Genomic DNA, 27972 nt, shown 5'->3' with positions numbered 1-27972 from the left:
CTACAAAGTGTTAGCATTGTACATTGCATGTGTCATCTAACTGTGCGGTTATAGACCATAGAGTTTAACTCCTTTAAAAAAGACAAAATAAATAGACTAATAGACTTAATAAAGTCAGAGTTCTTACTTTATGGTTATGTATCTATTACTACAGTACCATTATTTATGGGCCTTAGGGCTCAAATCACACTACCGTGACTAGGGATCAGACTTGTTAGACCTCAAGTCGCATGACATGTGACATCCTATGTTAGTCAATGAGAGCGGTCTTAATTAGCACTACTGAAGTGGCTCAGACTTCAGAAAAGGTTCCTGTACTACTTCAAGGTGACTTCTGACATAGTCTCTTCTATACTTAGTGGGATTGAATGATGTTGACCAGACTGAGAACATCAGTAGGAAATAAAAAATAATAATAATAAAAAAAAAACAAAAAAAAAAACAAAAGGGGGAAAATCTAAGCCCTTGTACACACGGTCGGAGATTCCGACAACCAAATCCGTCGGAGTAATTCCGACGGCTTAATTCCTGACGAGGTCCGGAAGTGATGTTCCATACACCCGGTCGGACAAAGTTGTCGGAAAATCCAATTGTACATAACGTGATGACGTTATTTCGTTAGGACGGGACTACGTTCAGGCTAGTAGCCAATTGCTTTGGTCTAGGAATTTGATCTGAGCATGCGTGGCACCTTGTCAGTCGGAGTAGGCTACACATGATCGGAGTATGTCCGATCGGAGCATTTTGTCAGAAAATTTTACAGGCAAGTTGGAAAAATTGGTCCGTCGGATATTCCGATGGAAACAGTCCGATGGAGACCACACACAGTCGGAATATCCGACAAAACGGTCCGATAGGAAATATTCCGATGGAATCTCCGACCCTGTGTACAAGGGCTTAGGATTTAAGGTAAGGTAAAAAAATTATTATTATTTTTTTTTAGATTTTAATTAACTATTCACTTTAACCATATTCTTGGCTGGACTGTTACTTGAATAGAATACGTGTACAGATCAATTATAATGGCAATAGTAACATGGTTTCAGCTACTGCTATCTACAGTGATAATGATTATAAGTTGTTCACAAAATATTTGCATTCACAGTATAGAAACATTTGCTTTTGGGCCGTCACAAAGGAATCTTCTTCCCTGGGTCAGGAAGAATTGGCCAGAGCAGTCTGGGGTTGGCCTTCCTCTGGGTCATTGAGGTTTGTGAAAGACTTAACCTGACAAAGTAAGGCCAATTATAGTGAATGACGACATGCTGGGAGATAAAGACACCCAGTTAAAGTTTTACCTTTCAACTTCTCTTCTGTGTCACTGTCCGATTCACTGTTGTCATCTGTCACTAGAAAAAAAGAAAAAATATTATTCCCACTGAAAATAACTGGAGCACAATAGCAATTACTCATTTCTATTATCCAACCTGATCTGACAGGGTCCCACCTGGGCCAATTTTTTTTTAGTTTTGGATAGTGTGGGAAAGACTAGATATGCAAGTTTTAATTACTGTCTTTGTCCCCCCTTTACAGATTTCATCTCACTTCCTGTCTGTGTCACAGGCATCAGCCAGAATAGGAAGGGAGGGAAACCTAAGCAATAAGAGCACAGACATCAAATAATTTTTCTAGTACAATTTTTCTAGTAAAATTAGAATTCAGTGCTTTTCCTGTGGGGTTTTCCTTAGCATCCTGTTCAATTAGTAGAATCCAAAAAGAATAGTAGTTCTAGATTGCAGTGAATGTGACTTCACCAAAAAACAACTTTAGATTTTGTACGTTTTCCCAATTAGAAATGAAGGGTCTATCATTTTTATCATAGGTGTATTTTAAATGAGAGAGAGAATAGCAACAAAAATTTCAGAAAAACACATGATACAAATGTAAATTTAGTTGCAGTTCACTGATTAAAATAAGTATTTGATCCCCAAGCAAAACATGACTTTGTACTTAGTGGAGAACCCCTTATTGGCAAGCACAGAGGTAAGATGTTTCTTGTAGTTGGTTACCAGGTTTGCACACATCTCAGGAGAGATTTTGGTCCACTCTTTACAGATCTTCTCTAAATCCCTAAGGTTTCTTACTGTCTCTTGGCAACTTGAAGTTTCAGCTCTCTACACAACTTTTCTATAGGATTAAGGTCTGGAGACTGGCTAAGCCACTCCATGACATTAATGTGCTTCTTCTTGATCCACTCCCTTGTTGCCTTGGCAGAATGTTTTGGGTCATTGTCATGCTGGGAGACCCACCCACAACCCATCTTTAGTGTTCTGGCTGAGGGAAGAAGGTTCTCATCCAAGATTTTACAATACATGGCCCCGTCTATTGGCCCCTCAATGCGGCAAAGTCAGCTTGTACCTTTAGCAGAGAAACGGCCCCAAAGCATAAAGTTTCCACCTCCGTGCTGGACTGTACTGATGGTGTTCTTAGGGTCATAGTCAGCATTTTTCTTCCTCCAAACACAGCAAGTTGAGTTAATGCCAAAGAGCTCAATTTTGGTCTCATCTGACCACAGCACTTTCTCCTAATCCTTCTCTGAATCATTTCAATGTTCATTGGCAATCTTCACACAGGCCTGTACATTTGCCTTCTTGAGCAGGGTGACCTTGCGGGCACTGCCAGATTTAAATCCATGACGACCTAGTCTGTTACCAATGGTTTGTTTGGTGACTGTGGGCCCAACTGCCTTGAGATCATTCACAAGCTTCTCCCGTGTAGTTCTGGTCTGATCCCTCACTTTTCTCATGGTCATCCGTACCCAATGAGGTTTTAGTATCCCGGGTGCTGGTAGAAGTGGAAGGCTGCAGGTGTCCAGGAAGACGCCGAACATAGGAGGGACTGACGAGCCTATCCACGAGCTGATCTTCACACTGCCCTGCCCCGTTTGGGTCTCCTTGTCTACCTTTGGAAGTGGCTGGCCAGACTTCCAGAGATCCATCATCCAGGGCTGGACTGGGACAGAAATTTGGCCCTGGACTTCATCCAGACCAGCCCACTTACATTTTCAGTGTCCCATCAGCACTCCCTTACATCAGAGTGTCCCATGAGCAGCCCCCTTACAACAGAGTGTCCCATCAGCACCCCCTTAAATCAGAGTGTCCCATGAGCAGCCCCCTTACATCAGAGTGTCCCATCAGCAGCCCCTTTACATCAGTGTCCTATCACCAGCCCCATTAAATCAGAGTGTCCCATCACCAGCCCCCTTACATCAGAGTGGCCCACTGAGCCATCGGCCCACCGGGAAACTCCCGGTAGTCCCGATGGCCAGTACATGCCTGCCCTCATCCCTGCAGAGGGCTGAATCTGCTTGCGATTGTGACTCCGCTTGCAAGGGATTCCACTCGCTCTGGGGTAATGACCCTCACTTACAGATTTATTTCTTCAAAGAGCTGAAAGTTGATGGGCATCTGTGTTTGCATTCGAATTGGACTGAAGTGTTTTTTTTGTTTTTTTGTTTTTTTTAAAATCTTTATTATTTTCACCATTGTTTTGCTCACTGAATTATATATGGACACTTTTATTCATTTCAATTGGGACATTTTAATATTTATACACTATATCATTTGACTATATGAAATGTATCTTTTGTAGCGCAGCAATTTATTTTTATTTTACCCAATGAGGTGACTTGCATTGAGTTCCAGACCGAGCGATTGATGGTTATTTTGTATTTCTTCCATTTGCGAATAATCGCTCTAACAGTTGTCTCCTTCTCACCAAGCTTCTTGCTGATGGTCTTGTAGCCCATTCCAACCTTGTGCAGGTCTACAATTTTGTCCCCGATGTCCTTTGACAGCTCCTTGGTCTTGCCCATGATGGTGAGGTTTGAATGGAAGAAAGATTCCGTGGACAGGTGTCTTGTACACATAATGAGTTGTTGTTAGGAGCACCTTCTTAAATTGACAGGACTAATCTGTGCACCACATGAGCACATACTGTAGCCAGTCTGTGGGAGCCAGAATTATTTTTGGTTGGTAGGGAGATCAAATACTTATTTTACTCAATGAACTGCAACTTAATTGATAACATTTGTATCATGCATTTTTTTTTTTTTTGGTTGATATTCTGTCTCTATCGTTTAAAATATACAGTGCCTTGAAAAAGTATTCATAACCCTTGAACTTTTCCAAATTTTGTCATGTTACAACCAAAAACGTAAATGTATTTTATTGAGATTTTATGTGATAGACCAACACAAAGTGGCACATAATTGTGAAGTGGAAGGAAAATGATAAATTGTTTTCAAAATATTGTACAAATAAATATCTGAAAAGTGTGGCGTGCATTTGTATTCCGCCCCCTTTTCTCTGATACTCCTAACTAAAATGTAGTGGAAGCAATTGCCTTTAGAAGTCACCTAATTAATAGAGTCCACCTGCGTGCAATTTAATCTTAGTATAAATACAGCTGTTCTGTGAAGTCCCTCAGGTTTGTTAGAGAACCTTAGTGAACAAACAGCATCATGAAGACCAAGGAACACACCAGACAGGTCAGGGATAAAGTTGTGGAGAAGTTTAGAGCAGGGTTAGGTTATAAAAATAAATATCCCAAGCTTTGAACATTACGAAGCACTGTTCAAAACATTATCTCAAAATGGATAGAGTATGGCACAACTGCAAACCTACCAAGACATGGCCGTTCACCTAAACTGACAGGCTGGGCAATTAATCAGAGAAGCAACCAAGAGGCCCATGGTAACCCTGGAGAAGCTGCAGACATCCACAGCTCACATGGGAGAATCTTCCCACAGGAAAACTATTAGTCGTGCATTCCACAAATCATGTGATAGACACAGCAAACATGTGGAAGAAGGTGCTGTGGTCAGGAGACCAAAATTTTACTTTTTGACCTAAAAAGGAAACTATGTGTGGTGGAAAACTAACACTGCACATCACCCTGAACACTCCATCTCCACTGTGAAACATCAGGGCGGCAAGATCATGTTGTGGGGATGCTTTTCTTCAGAAGGGATAGGGAAGCTGGTCAGAGTTGATTGGAAGGTAGATGGAGCCAAATACAGGGCAATCTCAGAAGAAAACCTGTTAGAGTCTGCAAAAGACTTAAAGCGGTTGTATAGTCCTTTTTGTAACTTTTACCTACAGGCTTACCTGTAGGTAAAAAGAATATCTCCTAAACCTGTACGGTTTAGGAGATATTCCCCTCGCAATGAGCCGCTGACTTCAGCGGCGCGTGCACACAGGGGATTCTCGGCTGAAAGTCCGGCAGACGCCAGACCCTGCCGGAAAAAAAACTCCCACGCGCATGCGCGGGAGTGACGGCATCGCAGCTCCAGCCACTCACAGCGCCGGAGCCGCGATACCCGGAAGACACACTGTGGGAACATGCAAGCTCCCTCGGTGTGGACCGAGTGAGATGCCAGCGCCTCGTTCTAATGCAAGCATTTCATAATGAGCTCATTTAGCTCATTTACAGGTGTAAAAAAATAAATTAAAAAAAGTCAGCAGGTTTACTCACGCTTTAAGACTGGGGCAGAAGTTCACCTTCCAGCAGGACAACCATCCTAAACATACAGCCATAGCTACAATGGAATGGTTTAGATCAAAGCATAGTCATATGTTAGCCCTTGTACACACGGTCGGAGATTCCGTCGGAATGTGTCCTATCGGACCGTTTTGTCGGATGTTCCGACTGTGTGTGATCTGCATCAGACTGTTTCTGTCGGAATATCCGTCGGACCAAATTTTCCAACTTGCTGGAAATATTTTCCGACAAACTGCTCCGATCGGACATATTCCGATCATGTGTAGAGAATTCCGATCGGACAAAGTGCCACGCATGCTCAGATCAAATTCCTACATCAAAGCTATTGGCTACTAGCCTGAACGTAGTCCCATCGTAATGAAATTACATCATCACGTTCTGAAAGATCGGATTTTCCGACAACTTTGTCCGACCGTGTGTATGCAACAGTTTCGGACAAGATCCGTCGGACAAAATCCGACGGATTTGGTTGTCAGAATCTCCGGCCGTGTGTACAAGGGCTTAGAATGACCCAGTCAAAGTCCAGACCTAAATCCAATTGAGAATCTGTGGCAAGCCTTGAAAGTTGCTGTTCACAAACGCTCTCCAACCAGTCTGACAGAGCTTTAGCTATTTTGCAAAGAATGGGAAAATTTTTTACTCTAGATATACAAAGCTGGTAGAGACATCCCCAAAAAGACTTGCAGCTGTAATTGCAGCGAAAGGTGTTTCTACAAAGTATTGACTCAGGGAGACTGAATACAAATGCACGCCACACTTTTCAGATATTTAATTGTAGAAACTTTTGAAAACCATTAAATCATTTTCCTTCCACTTCACAATTATATGCCTCTTTGTGTTGGTCTATCATATAAAATCCCAATAAAATACATTTACGCTTTGGTTGTAACATGACAATAACGTGTAAAATTTCAAGGGGGATGAATACTTTTTCAAGGCACTGTACATAATGAAAAATGATAGGCTGTTCATTTCTTTGTAATTGGGCAAATTTACAAAATCTGCAGAGGATCAAATAATTATTTTCCTCACTGTATACTTTGTTATAAATATACCCCTTGTGGAGTAGGGTAGAGTAAAGAAATCTTTGGGGGGGGGGGGGCAAAGACACAATTTAAATCTGGTGAATATTATAATGACTGGAATGCTCCACTGAAGTATTAAAAGTTCAAAAAAATAATAATTCAGAAGTGTTATATATTTTTATCTGAATACATTTTGTATCAATTGCAGCCCTGATGAAGGGGGCATCTTGGAACTCTAAAATGTGTTGGCAATTTTACAAACACCCATTACCTTTCCAGTATTTGATCATTGAAAGAAGTTCTGATCCTTTCTCCCTCTTTGTAAAATAAAACAGTGATTGAATTACCTCTCCCAGAGTTATTGTCTGTAGACTGCGTCAACCTCTTCACTTTTTTTTTCCCCCGCCGTACCTCGTAAATGGAATTAATTCGCATCACCAACTATATAAAGTAGCAGGGTTACACACACACACAAAAAAAAAAAAAAAAAACACGGCGGAAAGTTTAGTTCCAAAATAGAAAACGAAAATCAATACAATTCTGTGTAGGAGAATTCTGATTCCAAGGATTACCTTCGGGATTTTTCTCCTCCGTCTCCCATTCTGTTGGTCTCCAGAACTGAAGAAATTGTCATCCGGGCTGCTTGGAGATGACGGAGGGCTGAGTTTACTGGGAGAAGCCCCGCCATCCCTCCCCAGCTTCCTTATGTCCAACAGTTTGAAGCTGCGCCGCTCAGAGTTTTGCCTGAAGAAAGGCGGCTTCTGCTGTGCCTGATGACACACAGAAAAGTGTATTGGACATTAACAGCTATTTCATACCCAAAGCAGGCATGAGTTTGCTGCAACATTAGGCCACCACCAGTTTGAGAAAGGCTAGTGCTACATGCCACCATGTTTACCTTGCTTAGCGTTCCAGGAACAGGCGCCACAGGTCCCGGAACACACTTCTTTCCTATGCTCCGACTGTCCGTCTCAATGTCTTCATATGGATTTTCCTTCGATGGGGTATCTAGAATGACAGAAGCATGAAAAATATAATTCATTTGAAAAAGGAAGTCCAAGCCCATCTTAAGCTTGTTTAACCAGTCAGCCGGACATAAGCACAAGCTAATTCTCTTTGCTTATAAGGGAGAGGCTCATTACAGGGGGAATATCTCCGAAACTGTACAGGTTTTGGAGATATTCTTTTTACCTACAGGTAAGCCTTATTATAGGCTAACCAGTAAGTCAAAGTTAAAAATATGACTATACAACCGCTTTAATAGAAAGATTTGCTTAAACTATTCAACCGAATAACCAGGCCCTTGCGCTACATACAGTACTTGGTGGATCTGAAATACATTATACAATCAGATTGTAACGTGTGTTGTGAGCTTTATGCCTCACAAGCCAATCTGCATTTAATAAGTGAGAAATAATTTCATTGCAGACAATAAATGAATGGATTTAGCCCTGACTACTGATACAGTATGAGAAAATCTGTTTTAAATTAACCCTTCTATGAAACCCTTAACCACTTCAGCCCTGGAAGGATTTACGCCCTTCCTGACCAGAGCACTTTTTTTTTTGCGATATGGCACTGCGTCGCTTTAACTGACAATTGTGCGACGCACCCAAACAAAATTGACATCCTTTTTTCCCCACAAAGAGATTTTTTTTGGTGGTATGTGCTCACCTCTGATTTTTTTTTCTTTTTTATAGTGCAAAAAATTAAAAAGGAGCACAATTTTGAAAAAAAAACAATATTTTTTTACTTTTTGCTATAATAACATCCCCAAAAAAAATTAAACAACTAATTTCTTCCTCAGTTTAGGCTGATATGTATACTAAGCGTATATTGATTGGTTTGCATAAAAGTTATTGCGTCTACAAAATAGGGGATAGATTTATGCCATTTTTATTATACTTTTTTTTATTTATTTTCATTTTTTTTCTTTTTTTATTAGTAATGGTGACGATCTGCGATTTTTATCATGATTGCAACATTGCGGCAGATACATTGGACACCTTTGACACTATTTTGGGACCAGTGACATTTATACAGCAATCAGTGCTATTAAAAAAAAAAATGCACTAATTACTGTGTAAATGACACTGGCAGGGAAGGGGTTAAATCCTAGGGGCGGTCAAGGTGTTAACTGTGTTCCCTTACTGTGTTCTAACTGTAGGGGGGTGTGGGCTCACTAGAACATGACAGATCACTGCTCCCATCACTGGAAGCAGTAGATCCCTATTAAGGATGAGCTCCGGCGTGTTCGCACACCACATGTGCAGAGCCCGCCAGGAAGTCAGCACTGCGCTAATCACAGGTAGTGAGACCATGTCCCGATGCGCAGCTCCAGAGATCGGGAAATGTCTCACTGCCTGTGATTAGCCTTGTTTACATAGGCATCTCCCCGTTCTGCCTCTCCGTGTCATGATCGCAGGCCACGGGCGGACATAGAGTCCGCGGGGCTCACGCGGTGTGCACCCAACTAGCCCGCGATTTAAAGGGGACTAGCCCTTTTGCGCAGCCATGCCATTGTGCCGACGTACATCCTCGTGCACTGGTTGGCAAGCGGTTAAGCTGCGATTACTAACTTCCCATCAAAACGTTAATTAACTTGCAGTCATACTGAGGTTTCCAAGGAGTTCAATTTACTCTGATCGAGCTCTTGGCTCTTTCTCCATATTGAGTGCCTCCATGTAGAGACACTTATCACAGGGTTACTCGTGCGGGCGTCCTCCAGAGGCCTGCTGCGTCCATTGACACAGACAGCAGGACTCGCCCTGCCCCTTCTAAGCTCACAATAGAAGATTTTACTTTAAAGCGGAGTTCCACCCAAAAATTTAACTTCCGTTTTAAGGGAAGGTGACCCCCCTGGCATGCCACATTTGGCAAGTCATTTCTTTGGGGGGGGGGGGGGGGGGGTAGCAGAAAGACTTTGTTTTTTTAGAGGGTTTCAGCAGCAGAAAGCCTTTTTTTTTTAAGAGGGTTTCAGCTCCCACTTCTTTCCGGGGCACTGTGGCGCCGAAAGCAAGTTCACATCCCCCCCTCCCTCTCAGTAATCATCTGGGACCTGTGACGTGTCCCAGATGATTGCCGAGAAGGAGAGGGGAGAGGTGCACTTCCGGCGCCGCGGTGCCCCAGCCAGTCACATCGCGACTTGCTCATGCACAGTGCGTGCTTCACAGCCGGGTGCCAAGAGTGACAATGCTGGCACCACAGAGAGGAGGGGGATACAAGTGGGGCTTCGTTCCCCCACATCGCTGGACCCTGGGACAGGTAATTATTAAAAGTCGGCCGCCGCAGACTTCCTTTTTTTTTTTTTTTTTTAACCACTTGCCGCCCGCCCTATTACAAATAGACGGCGGCAAAGTGGTTTGATAATCCTGACCGGACGTCATATGACGTCCTCAGGATTATGAGCCGCTGCGCGCCCCCGGGGGCACGCATCGCGGCGATCGTTGTTGCGGGGTGTCAGTCTGACACCCGGCAACTATGATCTCGGTAAAGAGTCTCCGACGGAGACTCTTTACCACGTGATCAGCCGTGTCCAATCACGGCTGATCACAGTGTAAATGGGAAGAGCTGGTGATCGGCTTTTCCTCACTCGCGTCTGTCAGAGGCGAGTAGAGGAGAGCCGATCGGCTGCTCCTCTGACAGGGGGGGGGGTCTGTGCTGATCGATTATCAGCACAGCCCCCTCGAGGATGCCCACACTGGACCACCAGGGACACCACCAGGGAAAAGGTAATCCTCCCTAGACCACCAGGGATGCCCATGGTCAGCACAATGGATGCCAATCAGTGCCCATAATGGATGCCAATCAGTGCCCACAATGGGCATCACTGATTGGCATGCATTATTGTTTGGCACTGATTGGCATCCATTAGTACAGTATAACACCAATGCCGCCTATGAGTGCCCACCTGTGCCGCCTATGAGTGCCCACCTGTGCCGCCTATGAGTGCCCACCCGTGCCCATCTGTGCCGCCTATCCATGCCCATCTGTGCCGCCTATCCATGCCCATCTGTGCCGCCTATCCATGCCCATCCGTGCCGCCTATCCATGCCAATCCGTGCCAGCTATCAGTGCCAATTTGTGCCACCCATCAGTGTCCATCCGTGTCGCCCATCCGTGCCGCCCATCCGTGTCCATCAATGCCACCTCATCAGTGCCACTTCATTTGTGCCCATCAGTGCCGCCTTATCAGTGCCCATCATTGGTGCCCATCAGTGCCCATCAGTGAAGGAGAAAACTTACTTATTTACAAAGTTTTGAAACTGAAACAAAAAAAAAAACTTTTTTTCAAAATTTTCAGTATTTTTTTATTTGTAGCGCAAAAAATAAAAACCATAGAGGTGATCAAATACCACCAAAAGAAAGCTCTATTTGTAGGAAAAAAATGATAAAAATTTCATTTGGGTACAGTGTAGCATGACCGCGCAATTGTCATTCAAAGTGCGACAGCGCTGAAAGCTCAAAATTGGTCTGGGCAGGAAGGTGTTTAAGTACCCTGTATTGAAGTGGTTAACGGAACTCTGCTTTAGTGCGGAGAATTAAATTAAAAAAAAGGTAAAAAAAGTGAGCCTTTACAACCACTGTAATTCCAAAAAGTTTGTATATATTTTACTTTAAGAAAAAGATAACACAGAGATAGAGGATCTGTATTTGTTTGGCAAATATTTACCCCGCTTATATTCCAGCAACTTATGTAAACAGCCCTCATAGGCGTGCGCACACCCTAATCACCCTGTGCGGTGCCAAATCCCCCTGCTTCCTGGCGTCTGTCTCTCCCCTGCAGTGCTGCCAGCTTCCCTTTCCTGCTGGCTGCTGCAGGGCATGTTTCAGGATGAATGAATGAATACAGTGAGTGATCTGTAATGATCGCTCCTGTGTTTATTCTTAACTGAAGCATAGCAAACTATGTCTTCTCTCTGTTAAGACACTTCCTATTTTATAACCCCCCCCCCCCCCCCCCACGGGGCTCTAAAAAAAAAAAAAAAAAATTAATATATATATATATATATATATATATATATATATATATATATATATATATATATATATATATATATATATATATATATATATATATATATATATATATATATATATATATATATATATAATTATTTGTGGTATATACATGCCACGTGAGAGAAATAACCTATTACAATGACAATTTTGTGGAAAAAATTCAAATAAAAAATCCTAATTTTGCAAAGAATTGTGGGAAAAAATTACAACATCAAAAAGCTCACCATTCCTCTTACTAAATACCTTGGAATGTCTACTTTAATATATATATATATATCTCTATATCTGTCTTGCGACCCAAACAAGCCAGGAACGTACAAATACTCCCCAAATGACCCCTTTTTTGAAAGTAGACATTCCAAGGTATTTAGTAACAGGAATGGTGAGCTTTTTGATGTTGTAATTTTTTCCCACAATTCTTTGCAAAATTAAGATTTTTTATTTGAATTTTTTCCACAAAATTGTCATTGTAATAGGTTATTTCTCTCACGTGGCATGTGTATACCACAAATAATGCCCTGAATAAATATATATATGGTAATACTGTAAAAAAAAAACAAAAAAAAAAATTGTAAAAAATAATAAAAGATAAAAACGGACATTGTCCACTGCCCTATGCACCAATCTTTGCTCTGCTGATATACACACAGTGTGTTTGTGCTCTGGGGTACACATCCTAATGCAATAGGCAGCGCACACCAATGACAGCCCTTATAAAACTTATCACAAGAATAAAATGCATAGCAATATTTCTCTTTTTGAGACAAGGTAAGCTGCAATCCAAAATTATTTGCAGCTTTTTGAAAAAATAAATAAATCAGACCAGCTCTTCTATTTCCGTCCCCAATCACAAATCTAAATGTCTCCAAAGAGTCGCATTTTTTATATCAAAAAAAGAAGAAAAAAAAAAAAAAGACAGTGGTTTCGCTTTGAATCAAACATGCCATGCAGATGACTTTGTGAACTTTCATTTTCTGGTCAATGTGCTGTGCGGAGAGTGACAAGTCAGGGTCACAGATAGAAGTAACTTTAGCGCAGGAAAAGGGTTAAGGAACAGGATGTAGGTTAAGGGGACAGGAAGGAATTCAGGGGGGCCACTTAGCTGCTTTTAGAGCTTACCTTTTTTCCTCGCCATTGTATATCTTGCAGAAACTTGCTGATGTGTCACATGATCAGGAAATGCAAACACAGGTAGGCGAGTAAGCAGACTTCAGTAGGGAGGGACAAGGGTTAACATGATCAGTTACACAGGAAAGGGGCGGGCCTGATCTCTGACCTGCAACCTGTTTGGACAAGGTGAGGCAATCTGAGGATTCCCAGTGGCTGCTTAAAGAGCCGGTGCACAATATAAATGACTGTACTGTGAAAAGCATTCCTAAACTCTCCCTGAAAGTGCTACATGCCTGGCTGTCACTTTCATTGAACAGTTACGCAGATTAGCTGCACTGACTCTCCTCTGACATCATGGCTACATACTTGTTTTGTGACACTGAAAATATCAAAGTCAGGCACAGCTTAAAGTGGTGTTCCACACACAAAAAAAAATTTAAATTCCTAAAATAAAACAAAAAAATTGGATTTTTTTTTTAAACTCGCCTCTAAATGCCTGTTGCTAGGGGGTTCCTAGTAGTCTGCCTCCTTCAGTGACTGGGCTGGTGACATCACTTCCCCTCGGTGCGGGAAGGGCTCAGCTCTGCCCCCTCCCTCCTGTCAATCATCTGGGACACGTGACAGGTCACAGATGACTGCACGGCCAATCACGGCGTGCGGCCAATCACGGCGCGCAGCCCCGCTCGCGCATGCACAGTGGGTGCCCTGCTGTGAAGCCATAGCCGGGTGCCCACAGTTGCAATGCCGGTGCCGCGAGCAGAGGGAGGGACGAGCGGGGCTTCGTTCCCCCACATCGCTGGACCCTGGGACAGGTAAGTGTCCGATTATTAAAAAAGTCAGCAGCTGCAGTATTTGTAGCTGCTGACTTTTTATTTATTTATTATTTTGTTTTTTTAAGGGGAACACCTCTTTAACAAAATAAAGACACACATTACAGTTACGTTACAATTTGTTACAAGAGGAATCAGAGGGCCCTGCTCATTAGCGCTTACAATCTAAAAAGGAACAGTCAATTGATACTAGAGTTACTAGCTGTGGGGGATGAGCTGATGGAGGAAGTAAAACAGTACAAGTACAATTTGGAAGAAGGTGCTCTTCTTCAGATGAAACCAAAATTGCATACCTCCCAACTTTCCAAGAAGGGAATGAGGGACACCTTACAGCAAAAGTATGCAGGCATAGGACACACCCATTAAAGGAGAACTGTACAAAAAAATAAAAAAAGATTGGTTAACCACTTGCCCCCCGCTCTATAACAAATAGACGGTGGCAAAGTGGTTGCATAATCCTGACCGGACGTCATATGACGTGATCAGGATTATGAGCCGCTGCGCGCCCCGGGGGCGCGCATCGCGGCGATAGTTGTTGCGGGGTATCAGTCTGACACCCGGCAACTACGATCTCGGTAAAGAGTCTCCGACGGAGACTCTTTACCATGTGATCAGCCGTGTCCGATCACGGCTGATCACAGTGTAAATAGGAAAAGCCGGTGATCGGCTTTTCCTCACTCGCGTCTGTCAGACGCGAGTAGAGGAGAGCCAATCGGCTGCTCCTCTGACAGGGGGGGGGTCCGTGCTGATCGATTATCAGCACAGCCCCCCCGAGGATGCCCACACTGGACCACCAGGGACGCCACCAGACCACCAGGGATGCCCAGGACAAGGTATGCCACCCTAGACCACCAGGGATTCCAGTCAGTGCCACAATGGATGCCAATCAGTGCCCATAATGGATGCCAATCAGTGCCCACAATGGGCATCACTGATTGGCATGCATTATTGATTGGCACTGATTGGCATCCATTAGTACAATATATTATAATACAATGCCGCCTATCAGTTCCCATCTGTGCCACCTATCAGTGCCCATCCATGCCACCTATCAGTGCCCATCCATGCCCACCTGTGCCGCCTACCCATGCCCACCTGTGCCGCCTACCCATGCCCACCTGTGCCGCCTACCCATGCCCACCTGTGCCGACTAACCCATGCCCATCCATGCCAATCCGTGCCAGCTATCAGTGCCAATTTGTGCCACCTATCAGTGCCCATCCGTGACGCCCATCAGTGCCACCCATCAGTGCCGCCTATCAGTGCCACATATCGGTGTCCATCAATGCCACCTCATCAGTGCCACTTTATTGGTGCCACCTCATCAGTGCCCATCAGTGCCGCCTTATTGCCCATCAGTGTAACCCCATTAGTGCCCATCAGTGAAGGAGAAAACTTACTTATTTGCAAAGTTTTGAAACTGAAACAAAAAAAAACATTTTTTTTTTCAAAATTTTCGGTATTTTTTTATTTGTTTAGCAAAAAATAAAAACCGCAGAAGTGATCAAATACCACCAAAAGAAAGCTCTATTTGTGGGGAAAAAATGATAAAAATTTCATTTGGGTACAGTGTAGCATGACCGCGCAATTGTCATTCAAAGTGCGACAGCGCTGAAAGCTCAAAATTGGTCTGGGCAGGAAGGTGTTTAAGTGCCTGGTATTGATGTGGTTAAACCCACAAGTGTTTTTTTTACCGCTTCTATTCCTTTATATTGGCTTTTGAAATCTACAAAATGTAGACATTTAGAAATCAAATGAAAGGTTTAGCACTGGGAAACACTTTTTCATAGATAAAAAGTACATTTTATATACACATCTATATAGATCAGACCAACATTAGGGACAAATGAGGAGGAATGAGGGACATTGCTCCAAATCAGGGACAGTTTGAAGCTATGAAATTGTACTTTTTGGCGTAAAAGCAAAACACTCTGTGTGGCGGAAAACTCTGCAAATTACCCTGAACACACCATGAAACATGGCGATGGCAGCATCATGTTTTGGGGATGCTTTTCTTCAGCAGGGACAGGGAAGCTGGTCAGAGTTGATAGGAAGATTGATGGAGCCAAATACAGGGCAATCTTAGAAGAAAACCTGTTATGCCGCATACACACGCTCGGAATTCCCGACAGAAAGAGGAAGACGGAGGACCGCTTTGGGGGCTTCGTTCTCAGGTAAGTTATTCATAATTAGCTAGTATGCTATGCATACTAGCTCATTATGCCTTTGCCTTACAGGGTGTGCTTTTAAAAAAATAAAAATAAAAAATGTTGCCTTTATTTCCTGTTTAAGTGGTTTAAGAGATATCTGGGGTAGCTACAGGTAAGCCTCATTATAGGCTTACTTGTAGTAAAAAGTGGTTGTAAAGGGTTTACAACCACTTTAATACCTTGGTGTATGTTAGGGCTCCTGCGCTGTAAAAGGTGGTTAAATCTAATTGCTGGGTGCAGCAAGCACTTGCACAGCAAGGTGAATCACACACTAAACATCAGACTACGAGCGGACCGCTCGGGTGTAGGCGTCACTTCCGGTCTCCGTATCCTACGCGTTACGTCACTTCCCGTGACTTCAACTGGGATGTGAGAATGATAATCGGAAGTGGCATTAAGAGTACTGGGCGGGAGCGGCTCCGCCTAATATTTACATATGGACACTCCCTGTGTAAACTAATATAGCGGAGCGTCTCGGACACAGGGAAACACAAAGGGAGGAGGGTCGGGGGCTGAAACGGAACACCCAATCCTACACCCTAAGGAAAAAAACATATAATCCTTATGAGGCACATCTTTAAAAAATTAGCAACGGGGACTGTCCATATGTAAATATTAGGCGGAGCCGCTCCCGCCCAGTACTCTTAATGCCAGTTCCGATTATCATTCTCACATCCCAGTTGAAGTCACGGGAAGTGACGTAACGCGTAGGATACGGAGACCGGAAGTGACGCCTACACCCGAGCGGTACGCTCGTAGTCTGATGTTTAGTGTGTGATTCACCTTGCTGTTTTGTGAGTAGTTTTTAATTGTCGAATAAATTTGCTTAATTTTAAATCACTACACTATGGTCGTCTTCATATCTATTCCCTGAGCAATATCGGAATCTACTTATGGAGCAATTATATGGATGGTGATAACATTAGGAGTATCTGAAGTCCCCCTCCTGATTCCCTGTGTGGCTATAGATACGCTGTATACCTTACAGCGGTGAGGTAATTACCTGGTGTGCCTAGCAAACACGGTGAATCACTGAAGTTGGAGAAGGAATATATTTTCTGCACATTGCAAGCACTAAGTCACTTTATTTCTACATTTGATACCTTCACTACAATAATCACCTAGTTGGACTATTGTGTGTGTTTTTTGTTTTTTTCTGTTTTGTTCACTACCGTATATACTCGAGTATAGGCCGACCCGAATATAAGCCGAGGCCCCCAATTTACCCCCAAAAAAACTGGCAAACTTATTGACTCGTGTATAAGCCGAGGGTGAGACATGCCTGTCCATCCCTGTGTGTGTGTCCGTCCATCCCTGTGTGTCCGTCCATCCCTGTGTGTCCGTCCATCCCTGTGTGTCCGTCCATCCCTGTGTGTCCGTCCATCCATCCCTGTGTGTGTGTGTGTCCATCCATCCATCCATCCATCCCTGTGTGTGTGTGTCTCCATCCATCCATCCATCCATCCCTGTGTGTGTGTGTGTCTCCATCCATCCATCCATCCCTGTGTGTGTCTCCATCCATGTGTGTGTGTGTGTGTGTGTGTGTGTGTGTGTGTGTGTGTGTGTGTGTGTGTGTGTGTGTGTGTCCAGCCTACCTTTGTCCCGAGCCTCCGTCCCGTGCCTTGCCTCCTTGCATCCGTCCCGTGTCGTGCCTTGCCTTGCCCCCGTCCCGTCCCGTCCCGTGCCGTGCCGTCCCGTGCCCTCTTCGTCGGCGGCCATTGTAAAGTTCAAAAGCTGCGCCGCCGCCTTCGCCTGTGATAGGCGGAACACTGAATTTCCCAGCAGCCTGTGTTCCGCCTATCACAGACGTCGTATCATCCTCGTCCGTAGTACGAGGATGATACGACGTCCGTGATAGGCGGAACACAGGCTGCTGGGAAATTCAGTGTTCCGCCTATCACAGGCGAAGGCGGAGCCGGAGGCGCGGCTTTTGAATAGAATGGCCGCTGTCTGTCTGCTCGACACGCTGATCGAGCGGGCAGACAGCGATGACTCGAGTATAAGCCGAGGGGGGCACTTTCAGCCTCAAAAAAGAGGCTGAAAATCTCGGCTTATACTCGAGTATATACGGTATATGCATTTAGCACTTTATGTGTTTGATCACTTTTTACATTTTGTCACGTATGATATTTTGGTAATCGTTTATGCATATATACATTGGTTATGTGTTTTTCATATGCACTTGAGTAATTTTATATATACACTTGAGCACTTTATTGAGAGTTAGTCCCTGTGATAGTGGACTAAGTCACGTTTAATATATATTGTTTGACACTTCAATTCTAAGCTGATTTTTTTTCTTTGGCCTTTAGACACACATGTATGAAGATTTTATTTATATGTGTTTTTTTGGCCACTTTAGAGTATATTCATACATGCTTTAAGGTGACAAAGGTTTTATATCATAGTTTTTCACCACTTTTTTCACTTTGGTAGCGCAGCACTATTCTTTTATTACCACTTTAATAACCTGCATCTTTTTGATTCGAGTTGCGATTTAGATTTATATTAACGAAAATTCATTGGCTATTTTTGTAAACAGTCTTTTTTCAGGTTTGTTTAGCTTGTGGGTTTTTTTTTTCTCAGTGAAGAACTATTTTGGGTGCTAGTGTCTCTCCCAGTTGAATGGTCACACTATGTTTTACCTGATGCCAATTCATTCTTCAGTGAAATAATTTGTTACACTTTGTAGATGTTCTGTCGCTTGGCCTGGTGAAGGGTGCGTGTGGCCTGAAACTGCTGCTAGTGTGCAATTTATCTTTTGGACTTTAAATAAATTGCTGCAACTAAGGTGACCAGATTTTTTAAATTAAATCCGGGGACATTTTTTTTTTTTTGCCAATCAAAATAAATAAGTAAACTATTTTATAAGCATATTTTCCTCAAATTATATATGCAGTCGGTGGTGTGGGTTGTCAGCACCTGGCGCCCTCTGACTTTTAGAGAACCCTTTGACTTTTACAGTAGTACTACATACGTATACACACACACACACACACACACACAGAATATCCCCTTATTAAAAAAAAAAAAAAAAAAAAAAATATCTTTTTTATAAATGATCACATTTCCTCTGTTCTCAACTGCATAAGAGCTAGGGGGAGGAAATGCAGCAACACATTGCGCTTCCCAGTGAATGGGGCGTTTCAGGACAAGTCTGGTCATTGGAGGAGAGTACACGGAGTTCGCAGCACAGCTAGAGAACTGACCACGATGCGTTCTCCTGCTGAGTGTGGTCAGTTTTTAATAGTATTTTTTTTGTTGTTTTTTTGTTTTCAATAGTAAAGCACAGGGATTGGTAGGAACACCAGGGATTTCACACAAAGGAATCAATACAAAGAGAACAGGATACTTTCTTGTACAAGTACATGTTACAGCAGACACATATCTGGAATATGAAGTGTCGGGGTAACAAACACCGCGCCCCCCCCATAAAAAATGTAAAATAAAAGTAAAAAAAATAAATTAAATAAATTTAAGCATGTCCCTTTCAAAAAAAAATGTTTTAAATGTCTTTTAGTGCACTGTGTCCTGGCGCCGGGCGCAGTGCAATATGGGAAGAGCCACGTCTGTGCAACCATGAGATTGTAGACACGGCGCTTCATTTGCCCCCAAAAAATGGCTCTGTGGCACGGTCGATCGCGCCACAGCTTCCGGCGCGGTGTCCTGGCCGGGTGGCGAGTGCATAGACTTGCAGTTTCAGTTATAATGGGCGGTGCTTCTGATGTCACTCCAGGAAGTGGAGAGGAGCAGGTAAGCCATGCTTTTCATTGTTCGGCAGTGTTATCACTTATCACCTGCACACTTTCGGTGGTTGGCGGCAAGACACCTCACCACCCCCCCCCCCCCGGGACGGCGGCAATCCTCCACAACCCCTACCCATGTAAACCCCCCCCCACTCAACAACGCCATCTTTCATATTCGGCAGTCAGCAGCAGAACTGAACACACACAGAATTCAGATATGTGCGACTTAAAGGTTGCAGATATTTGCGATTTATAGGTTGCAGATAACTGCATTCAGCAACCTGCAAATTGCACATATGTGCGATTTACAGTTTGCAGAATGCAATTTACAAGTTGCAGAATGCAGCTATGTATGATTTACAGGTGGCAGACTGCAGATATGTGCGTGTTACAGGTTGCTTTAGTAGAGCCCTTTGTATAATGTGCAGCCTGGTATATTATGTGGATTCTATAAGGGGTGTGGCTTACGAGAAGTGGGAGGGGCCAAATCTGGAGGGGCGCCCCCCCCATCCTAAAACTTCACCAGCCGCCACTGCTCTGTTCCCATGTATCCTCTCACCTGAGTGGTTATATGTGAACAAAGCCTATGCCTGACCCTGGACACAGATACAGGTGTGCATCCAGGGTTAGCGTTTCTGCAGAATTTTGGTCGCACACAAACTGGCCGCAGCTGATCTGCCAGTTTGTATGCAGCCAACGCTGCGTTCAGTGTTTAGCCACCACTGACTGCATAAAATTATCCACATCCCATCACCCGTGTGAATGTAACCTTAGGCCTGGTTCACACCTATGCAGGCTGCAGTTTTCATATTCCAGGTGCATTTTGTGCTTTTCAATACGGGTTTTTGATCCATTGAAGTCTATGGAATCAAAAACACAACCTGCTGGTCCCTGGCCCTTTCCATGAAATGCACAGATGTGAATGTGAACCATAGGAAACCATGTTAAATGGACTGTAGTGTGTTTCTGCAAAACTTAAAATGCACTAAAAAAATGCATAGGTATGAACCAGGCCTTAGAATTGACATTTTACTCACAGCAGCACCGCAGCCAAAACATCGTGCAGGGAGAGGAAACCTGAAATCTGTTTCTTCCACAGTTCCCTCAGGTCTAATTATACCCCCACCCACTCACTCACAGCCAATAGACACCCAGATTGTGTATTGAGCTAAATTAAGTGTAATAGAGGAGAGGTTTGACTGCCTAGGGTCAGAGCCTGTTCATACCTGCGGCCACGATTCACGCTGCAACACGTGTCTGTTGGCATGGTACATTGTAATTCCACTAACCTCCCATTCACATTGACTGCGGCTTTGAAATCGCACTATTTCATAGCCTCGTGTCAGTATGACTTAAAATACATCTAAGCGGCTTCATGTAGATATGTCTATGTCTTAGAGTTGCCACCTCATCCCTTTAAACCCGAACACCTTTGAATTACACAGGTTCTGAGGGTAATTAAATGCAGATAAGACACAGATAAGTGAGTTTAATTACCACCTTAATCGGCCACAGAACCTGTGTAATTAATATGTGTTCGGGTTTAAAGGGATGAGGTGGCAACCATACTATGTCTATTCAAGTCGCACCCGAAATTGCCAAAAGTAGTGCAGGAACTAATTTTTCAAATCGATGTGGCACTGCAAAGTCAGAATTGCATGACTTTTAGCACTGCCATTACCGGCAATACGGTACAACTTGTCATGCACATGAGAAATTGCTCCAATGTGAACTAAGGGCCCTTTCACACCCAACGCAGTTGGATGCATTTTAAACTGCACTCCAACTTGATAGACAGTACAAAATTAAGGTAATCTTACAGTATGGTTATAGTTCGCATCATTGAAATGCAGTTCAGCACAGTTAAAAAAAGTAGAGCATGCTGCATTTTTCTGTAATGAAAATGCAGGGAATGCAATATAAACATGATTCAAATGCAGCCAAGCCAAGCCTAAAAACGTATAGAAAACGCAGCGCAAATCGCATTCAAGTGCGCTTCAAATGCATGTAAACATACAGTTTCTGGTAGTGATTGGCCCTCAGAACAAATGGCGCTGCATTGCACCAATGCATGTAATGTGCACGTTGCATTAAAGCGCGCAGTAATGTGGGGACATTACCACAACCTCATAGTGTGATTGGCTCTAATGCACAGAGCTGTTTTCGCCTCCATTCGCATTCCTGCCACTGCTTGGAAATGACTAAAATATCCTGGCAGTGAAGCTTTTTAGAGATAAAGCAAAACAGCTGAAGAACTGCTGCATCCCTCCGAAGGCTGGATTCACACCTATGCATTTTAGTGCTTTTTGCATTTTGCAGATTTGCACTACAGTCCATTTATCATGGTTTCCTATGGAACACGTTCTGTAGTGCAAATCTTCAAAAAGCACTAAAAATGAATAGATGTGAATCCAGCCTTACTGATGCACTCAAAGCAGATGTCTTCTTTGCCTACCCCTCGGCCCAGCCATGAGCACTAAGACCCCATACACACGTTACAACTTTTGTTGTCACATTTATTTTAGATTTACCAAAAATATGTAGTGCAACGGCCTGCCTGGTTGCATACAAATTGAAACTTTTAAGGTTTGACCTCCTATTATTATATTTTTTTGTAAATCTAAGGAAAAAAAATCTACAGGAAATTGTATAGTGTGTATCCAGCTTAAAGTGGTTGTATACCCGCAGAATTTATTTTTCTAAAACCTAAAGGGAAAAGGCATAATGAGCTAGTATGCACCGCATACTAGCTCATTATGAAATACTTACCTTAGAACGAGGCGTCGGCAGCTGATACCGGTCCACGCCGAGGGAGCTGACATTTCCCCTTGGCGTGTGTTCCGGGTTCGTGGCTGCGGCATGCATGCGGGAGACTTTATTCCGGTAAGTGCCGGCAGCATCTGCTGGACCTTTACAGCGCATGCGCCACTGACATCAGTGGCTGCATGCAAAGTGAATATTGTTAAGGAGATATTCATTTTACCTACAGGTAAGCCTTATTATATATAAGGCTTACCTACAGGTAAGACTATTATAGGCTTACCTACAGGAAAGCCTATAATAAGGCTTACCTGTTGGTAAAAATACAAAAAAAGGGTATACAAGCACTTTAATGCATGAAGCATTCTGCGGTCCCATGCACAGCCAAAATTCACACTGCTGGGGCAGCTTTGATAGCCAGTTAAATTGTATCTGTTAATTTAACACTGGGAGCTTGTTGAAAGGAGAAGAGTATAGAATGATGACCTGGTAATGCTGGCCATACATTACCGTATACCATTTTTTTCTATAGATTTCCTTTAGATTTACCAAAACCATATAATATGAGGTCAAATCTAAACACTTTCAATTTGTGTGCAATCAGACAGGCCCTTGTACCACACAGTTGAAGGTAAATCTAAAGGAAATTGAATAAGAAAATTGTAAGCTTAAGTGTGGTGAGCCTGCAGCACTGAGATAGGTTGAAGATCATGCTACACTGCCAGTCTACAGTTTTTTTTCTAACTTTTGATATAGTGGGGTAGGGTATGTATAGCTGTCAATGTCCTTGTTCCTTCAGAGATTTTGCCATAATTTCCTTTCCCAGTAAAACCAGGTTTTAAATTGCCACAGATGGTGTCCCCTGGTAAGGAAGTAAGGGAATCACTCCAATGGGGACACAGGTAGGAATAACAATCTGACACTTGGTTTATCCCTTCCCCACACTATTATTTTTTGTGTCTCCATTGAAGATTTCCCCTCATTGTCTATCCTGGTGACAGGGGCACAGGAAGTTAAGGGAAATCTCACAAACAGAAAAAAAAAGCAACCTAACAGAGGGTTTACCCTTCCCCAAACTATCCAAAACCCAAGTAAACCACTTGGCTGGAGTTAGACTTTATCCTTCAGCACTAAGATTTCATGAGCCCCAACAATAACACGGATGTTACTTTAGGAACACAGAATAGGGAAGTGATTTTTCGCAATTATTTTCAGTTTACCGATCAGGACAGACAGAAATAGGCATGCAATGAAGTAATGATGATGGAGGTTAACATGAAATATGACTAAACTTGGGAACACATGATCTCCAGATTGTGAAAGTACAACACGGCTTCTAATCCATTGCATTACACAGCAACTATTTCCAGAATTTTAATTGTATAGTTTCGTAATACATTTTTTGATTAAGTTAAAGTGGAAGAAAAGGCGAATCACCAGTATTCTAAAGGCTTGTTCTCACTGGCGGTTGGAAGGGGAGGTAAAACCCTGCAGTTGAGCTGCACTTTTACAGCCCCCAAAAGTTACCCCCCATTACTGGCAGAGGCAGCAGTCAGGGGCGTGCACATGCCACGGCAGGAAATATCCCCCCATCAATTTCATGTGAGTAGGGCTGCTCTGTAAGCACCCTGGAACTGCATGCGGTGCACGCAGTTGTGGCACACTAGTTTAGGGATCAAGGGGTTAAAGTCAGCGGTCAGGACGCAATACAATGCCTCTTCATAACCTGCGTAATGCTCTCTGAAGAGCGATTCGAATGTGAATCAAACCTTAAACAGGATGCTACATACTTTTTTAATCCGCGACCATGCTGTCACATGATTTAGCAGCTCTGGCTCCCCTGTTTCAGAGAGCATCACCATAGGGGAGAGGAGGGATCGCTGACAATGGAGGGGAAAGAGGGTGATGTCACAGATCCAGAAATAGAGATCTATTGTGGAGGAGCGCAGACTTACACAGGTGATCTGGAGCTGCAGGATCACATGTCTGCAGAGGAGTGGAGTAAAAAAGGTAAGTATTGAGATCTTTTATACAGGCTGTACAGTAAGGATGAGCTCAGGCGTATTCGCACTCTTCACGCGCAGAGCCCGCCAGGAAGTCGACACTGCGCTAATCACAGGCAATGAGACATTTCCCGATCTCTGCAGCCGCACATCAGGAAAATGTCTCACTGCCTGTGATTAGCACAGCGCTGCGCCGACTTCCTGCACGTGGAGTATGCGAACATGTCTGAGCTCGATCCTCAGGAAGCCACGGCGACGCCAGTGACCTGTAGCGGTAAGAAAAACTGGCTGGACCGCAGACACTGGTAAGTACCTGATTTTTAAAATTCAGCAGCTACAATATTTGTAGATTTGTAAAAAAATCAAGCTGAAGTTCCTCTTTCAGTATCGCATGGTTTCGCAGCAATGTTTGGAGGTTAGGTTGTGGCTGATTTAGGTGAGAATAGAAGGAAGAGGAAAGTGGAACTAAAGAGAGAAAATTGGAAGCCCATACAAAAAAGCCACAAGCTTTATGCCACGTTTAACATCAATCTGCAAGTTTTGTTTTGGATTTGTTCTTTTTCTGCTAAATCTTCCTTTGAATCAACTTTGGGTTTTGATTCCACTGTTTTCCACAGATTTTTACAGGGAAAGCCCAACTTTAGCTAAAACTATTTATTACTAGGTTGCTAGTCTTTGAAAGAGCAAATACGCCTATCCAACATATAATAATTCAGATCTGTAACAAAAAAGTATACTTATAAAGCGCTCTTGCACACGGACGCCTGAAAACGCCACATTTTAGGTATTCAGGTTCAGGTGAACTAAATACAACCCCTTGTTTTAAATGGACCTGTACATACAAGTGCGTAAACTTGCGCTGCATAAAGAGTAGAACAAAAAAAAATACATTGCTAGACAGTATTTTACATACATGTACATGCATATATGCACAAAAAAGTGCATATATGTGCATACAACACACAAGAAAAGCAACAAAATTGTTTACATACATGTACGTATAGGTGCGAAGACACACATTTATTTTACAGCCCATCTGAATTTCTTCTAGGAATCTGATGTTCACACAATAGTACCGTGTGCAAGTATCCTGGCCTCATCATGCATGAGCCCAATGCCCCATACACGTGATCAGAAATTTTGCCAGCAAAAGTCGGATGTGAGCTTTTGGTCAGAAATTCCGACCGTGTGTATGCTATATCGGACTTTTGCTGGCAGAACTCCAGCCAGCAAAAGATTGAGAGCAGGTTCTCTATTTTTTGGTCGGAAAAAGTTCCTATCCGAAAATGCATTAGTCTTTATGCAATTCAGACACGCAAAGAATCACGCATGCTCGGAAACAATTCGACGCATGCTCAAAAGCATTGAACTTCATTTTCTCAGCTCGCCGTAGTGTTGTACGTCACTGCATCCTTGACGGTCGAAAGGGTCAGAGAACTTTTGTGTGCCCGTGTATATGTAAGGCAAGCTTGAGCGGAATTCCGTCGGAAAAACCATCCAAGTTTTTTTCTGGCAGAATTTCTGATCGTGTGTAAGGGGCACAAGAGTCAAAACAGCCTAAAGTCCCTTCCTTCCAGAAGTCTTTTAGAAATCCAAACTGCCAAAAATGACTTCGAAATTCAGATTCGGATTTGGCCACCCAAATCCAAATCGGTCTGAATAGTATTTAAAATTCTCGATCGACTCTAATGCCGCATACACACAATTGGATTTTCCGACGGGAAATGTTGGATGTGAGATGGTTTGCGGTAAGTCCGACAGTGTGTATGCTCCATCAAACATTTGTTGGTGGACTTTCCCCCAACAAATATTGGCTAGCAGGTTCTCAAATTTTCCGCCAACAAATGTTTGTTGTCAGACTTTTCCAATCGTGTGTACACAAGTCCGTCGCACAAAAGTCCACGCAGCATGCAAGGAAATCAAGTACGAGCTGGAAGCGCTTGGTCTTGTAAGACTAGCATTCGTAATGGAGGTATCACGTACGTCTTGTACGTCACTACGTTTGTAATTGTTGGCCAACATTTGTGTGACCGGGTGTACGCAAGACAAGTTGGAGCCAACATCCTTCGAACAAAAATCCACGATTTATTGTGGAAAAGTACGGGGCATTAGAGTACCATTTGATTGAAGATGCCTTTTTAATTCAGATACAAATAAGCATTCACGTTTTTTTCTTTATGGATGTATCACATACAAATTAATACAGAACTGCACACTTCTGAAATGTTTGTAAGCTTTAAAAATAAGTTAAATTCATGATTAAAAAGTTATATATTTTAATGTTTTTCTTCATTTAAACAGCAAGTTTGTAACACGCAAGTGCCCTATAGCTGTGGTAATGGAAAATTTGAGTCAGCTGTAATTGGTACAAAACAGGATGCAAGATAGCAGTGCAACGAATGACAATCAATTGGCTTACTCATGTAACTTCGAACTTGTGATCTCTAGTAAGGGGGAACTACATATGCCAGCATATTCCTGCATGTCCAAGTCAGGAATAATCCACAGAGATATGTGAAGTACACAGACCATTCCCAATAAGACACTGAGCCTGGAGGAGCTTACAATCCAACGTTACCACCAAGCTCACACAGACACATGCCAAGCAGTGTTAATTTCTTCGACAAAAATATTTTCGTTGACTAAATTAATACTATTTTAAGTCTACCCAAATACGACTAAAACTAAAACAATTCAGATGACTAATATACGACTAAAACCATGACGTCAAAATTATCATTGACACCAAGGACAACTTGAGCGGAGTTCAATTTACTTACCTTAAAGTCTTGTCTTCTTTTTCGAGATAGTCACTAGCATACATTTAAACAGAAGCGTTGCCTGAACACTCTATTTGTACTTTGTGGGAGGAAACCCAAAACTAAAACAATTCATATGACAAAAATACGACTAAAACGTAATTTTGGTCAAAAGACTATGATTAAAACTAAGTCGAAATTTGACGTCAAAATTAACACTGGTTATATATCACAATCGCTAAATCTGTGTCTGTAGTGCATGTTCAAACCTTAATACCATAAATAATAACATGTTATTCGATTTTTTACTCCAGAAGAATACAATGGGTTTGGCAATTCTAGAGAAATGCTTAAAAATGCATTAGAATTTAACTAAATTTTAGTAATAAAATAATGATTAATAATTTTAGTCAACTAAAATGTACTGAGGATTTTAGTCTACTAAAATACGATTAAAAATAAAACAATTCAGATGACTAAAATACGACTAAAACCATGACGTCAAAATTAACATCGACACCAAGGACAGCTTGAGTGGAGTCCAATTTACTTACCTTAAAGTCTTGTCTTCTTTTTCGAGAGAGTCACTAGCATACATTTAAACAGAAGCGTTGCCTGAACACTCTATTTGTACTTTGTGGGAGGAAACCCACAAAACCCCCACAGCATACAGATTCTAGATAGAGAGTAAGGGGAACTGAACCGAGGTCTCCAGTACTGAATGCCAAAAGTGCTAAAACAACACTACCTGCTACCTTATTACTTTGCAGTCTGGCTAGCTTTACAAGCCGTTCGTTTTGCATAACTACTTAAACATTTGGATGCTTTATGGTAATCATCCCATAATTACAGTTGTGTGAAACAACAAGCCAAGACTTCCTTATTCTTGTTACGGGAAAGAGTGGATGAATGCAACTGCTGCTTGATGAGTAGAAGGAAGAACAGGTTAAAGGGAATCTTTCGCAAAGCTTTCAATCGAAGGCTTCTAAAATGTTTTTATCCCTT

General features: G+C 42.7%; 1 protein-coding gene across 1 annotated transcript in view; it reads right to left on the bottom strand.

Moving 5' to 3' along the window:
* The window catches only part of DENND2A (DENN domain containing 2A), a gene marked incomplete in the record, with an annotated part of 181615 nt that overhangs the window by 33328 nt on the left and 120315 nt on the right, over nucleotides 1-27972 (bottom strand). The window contains 4 exon segments of the mRNA XM_077469274.1: nucleotides 1299-1349; nucleotides 6875-6968; nucleotides 7100-7297; nucleotides 7426-7535. Coding sequence (XP_077325400.1) covers nucleotides 1299-1349; nucleotides 6875-6968; nucleotides 7100-7297; nucleotides 7426-7535 — 453 coding nt within the window.

This window comes from Lithobates pipiens, unplaced genomic scaffold, assembly GCF_037356315.1.
Source record: "Lithobates pipiens isolate NorthernLeopardFrog02 unplaced genomic scaffold, aLitPip1_a1.2 Scaffold_8, whole genome shotgun sequence".
Taxonomy (NCBI): domain Eukaryota; kingdom Metazoa; phylum Chordata; class Amphibia; order Anura; family Ranidae; genus Lithobates; species Lithobates pipiens.
The sequence above is the reverse complement of the archived record's forward strand: the minus strand, read 5'-3'. Positions and strand labels throughout refer to the sequence as shown.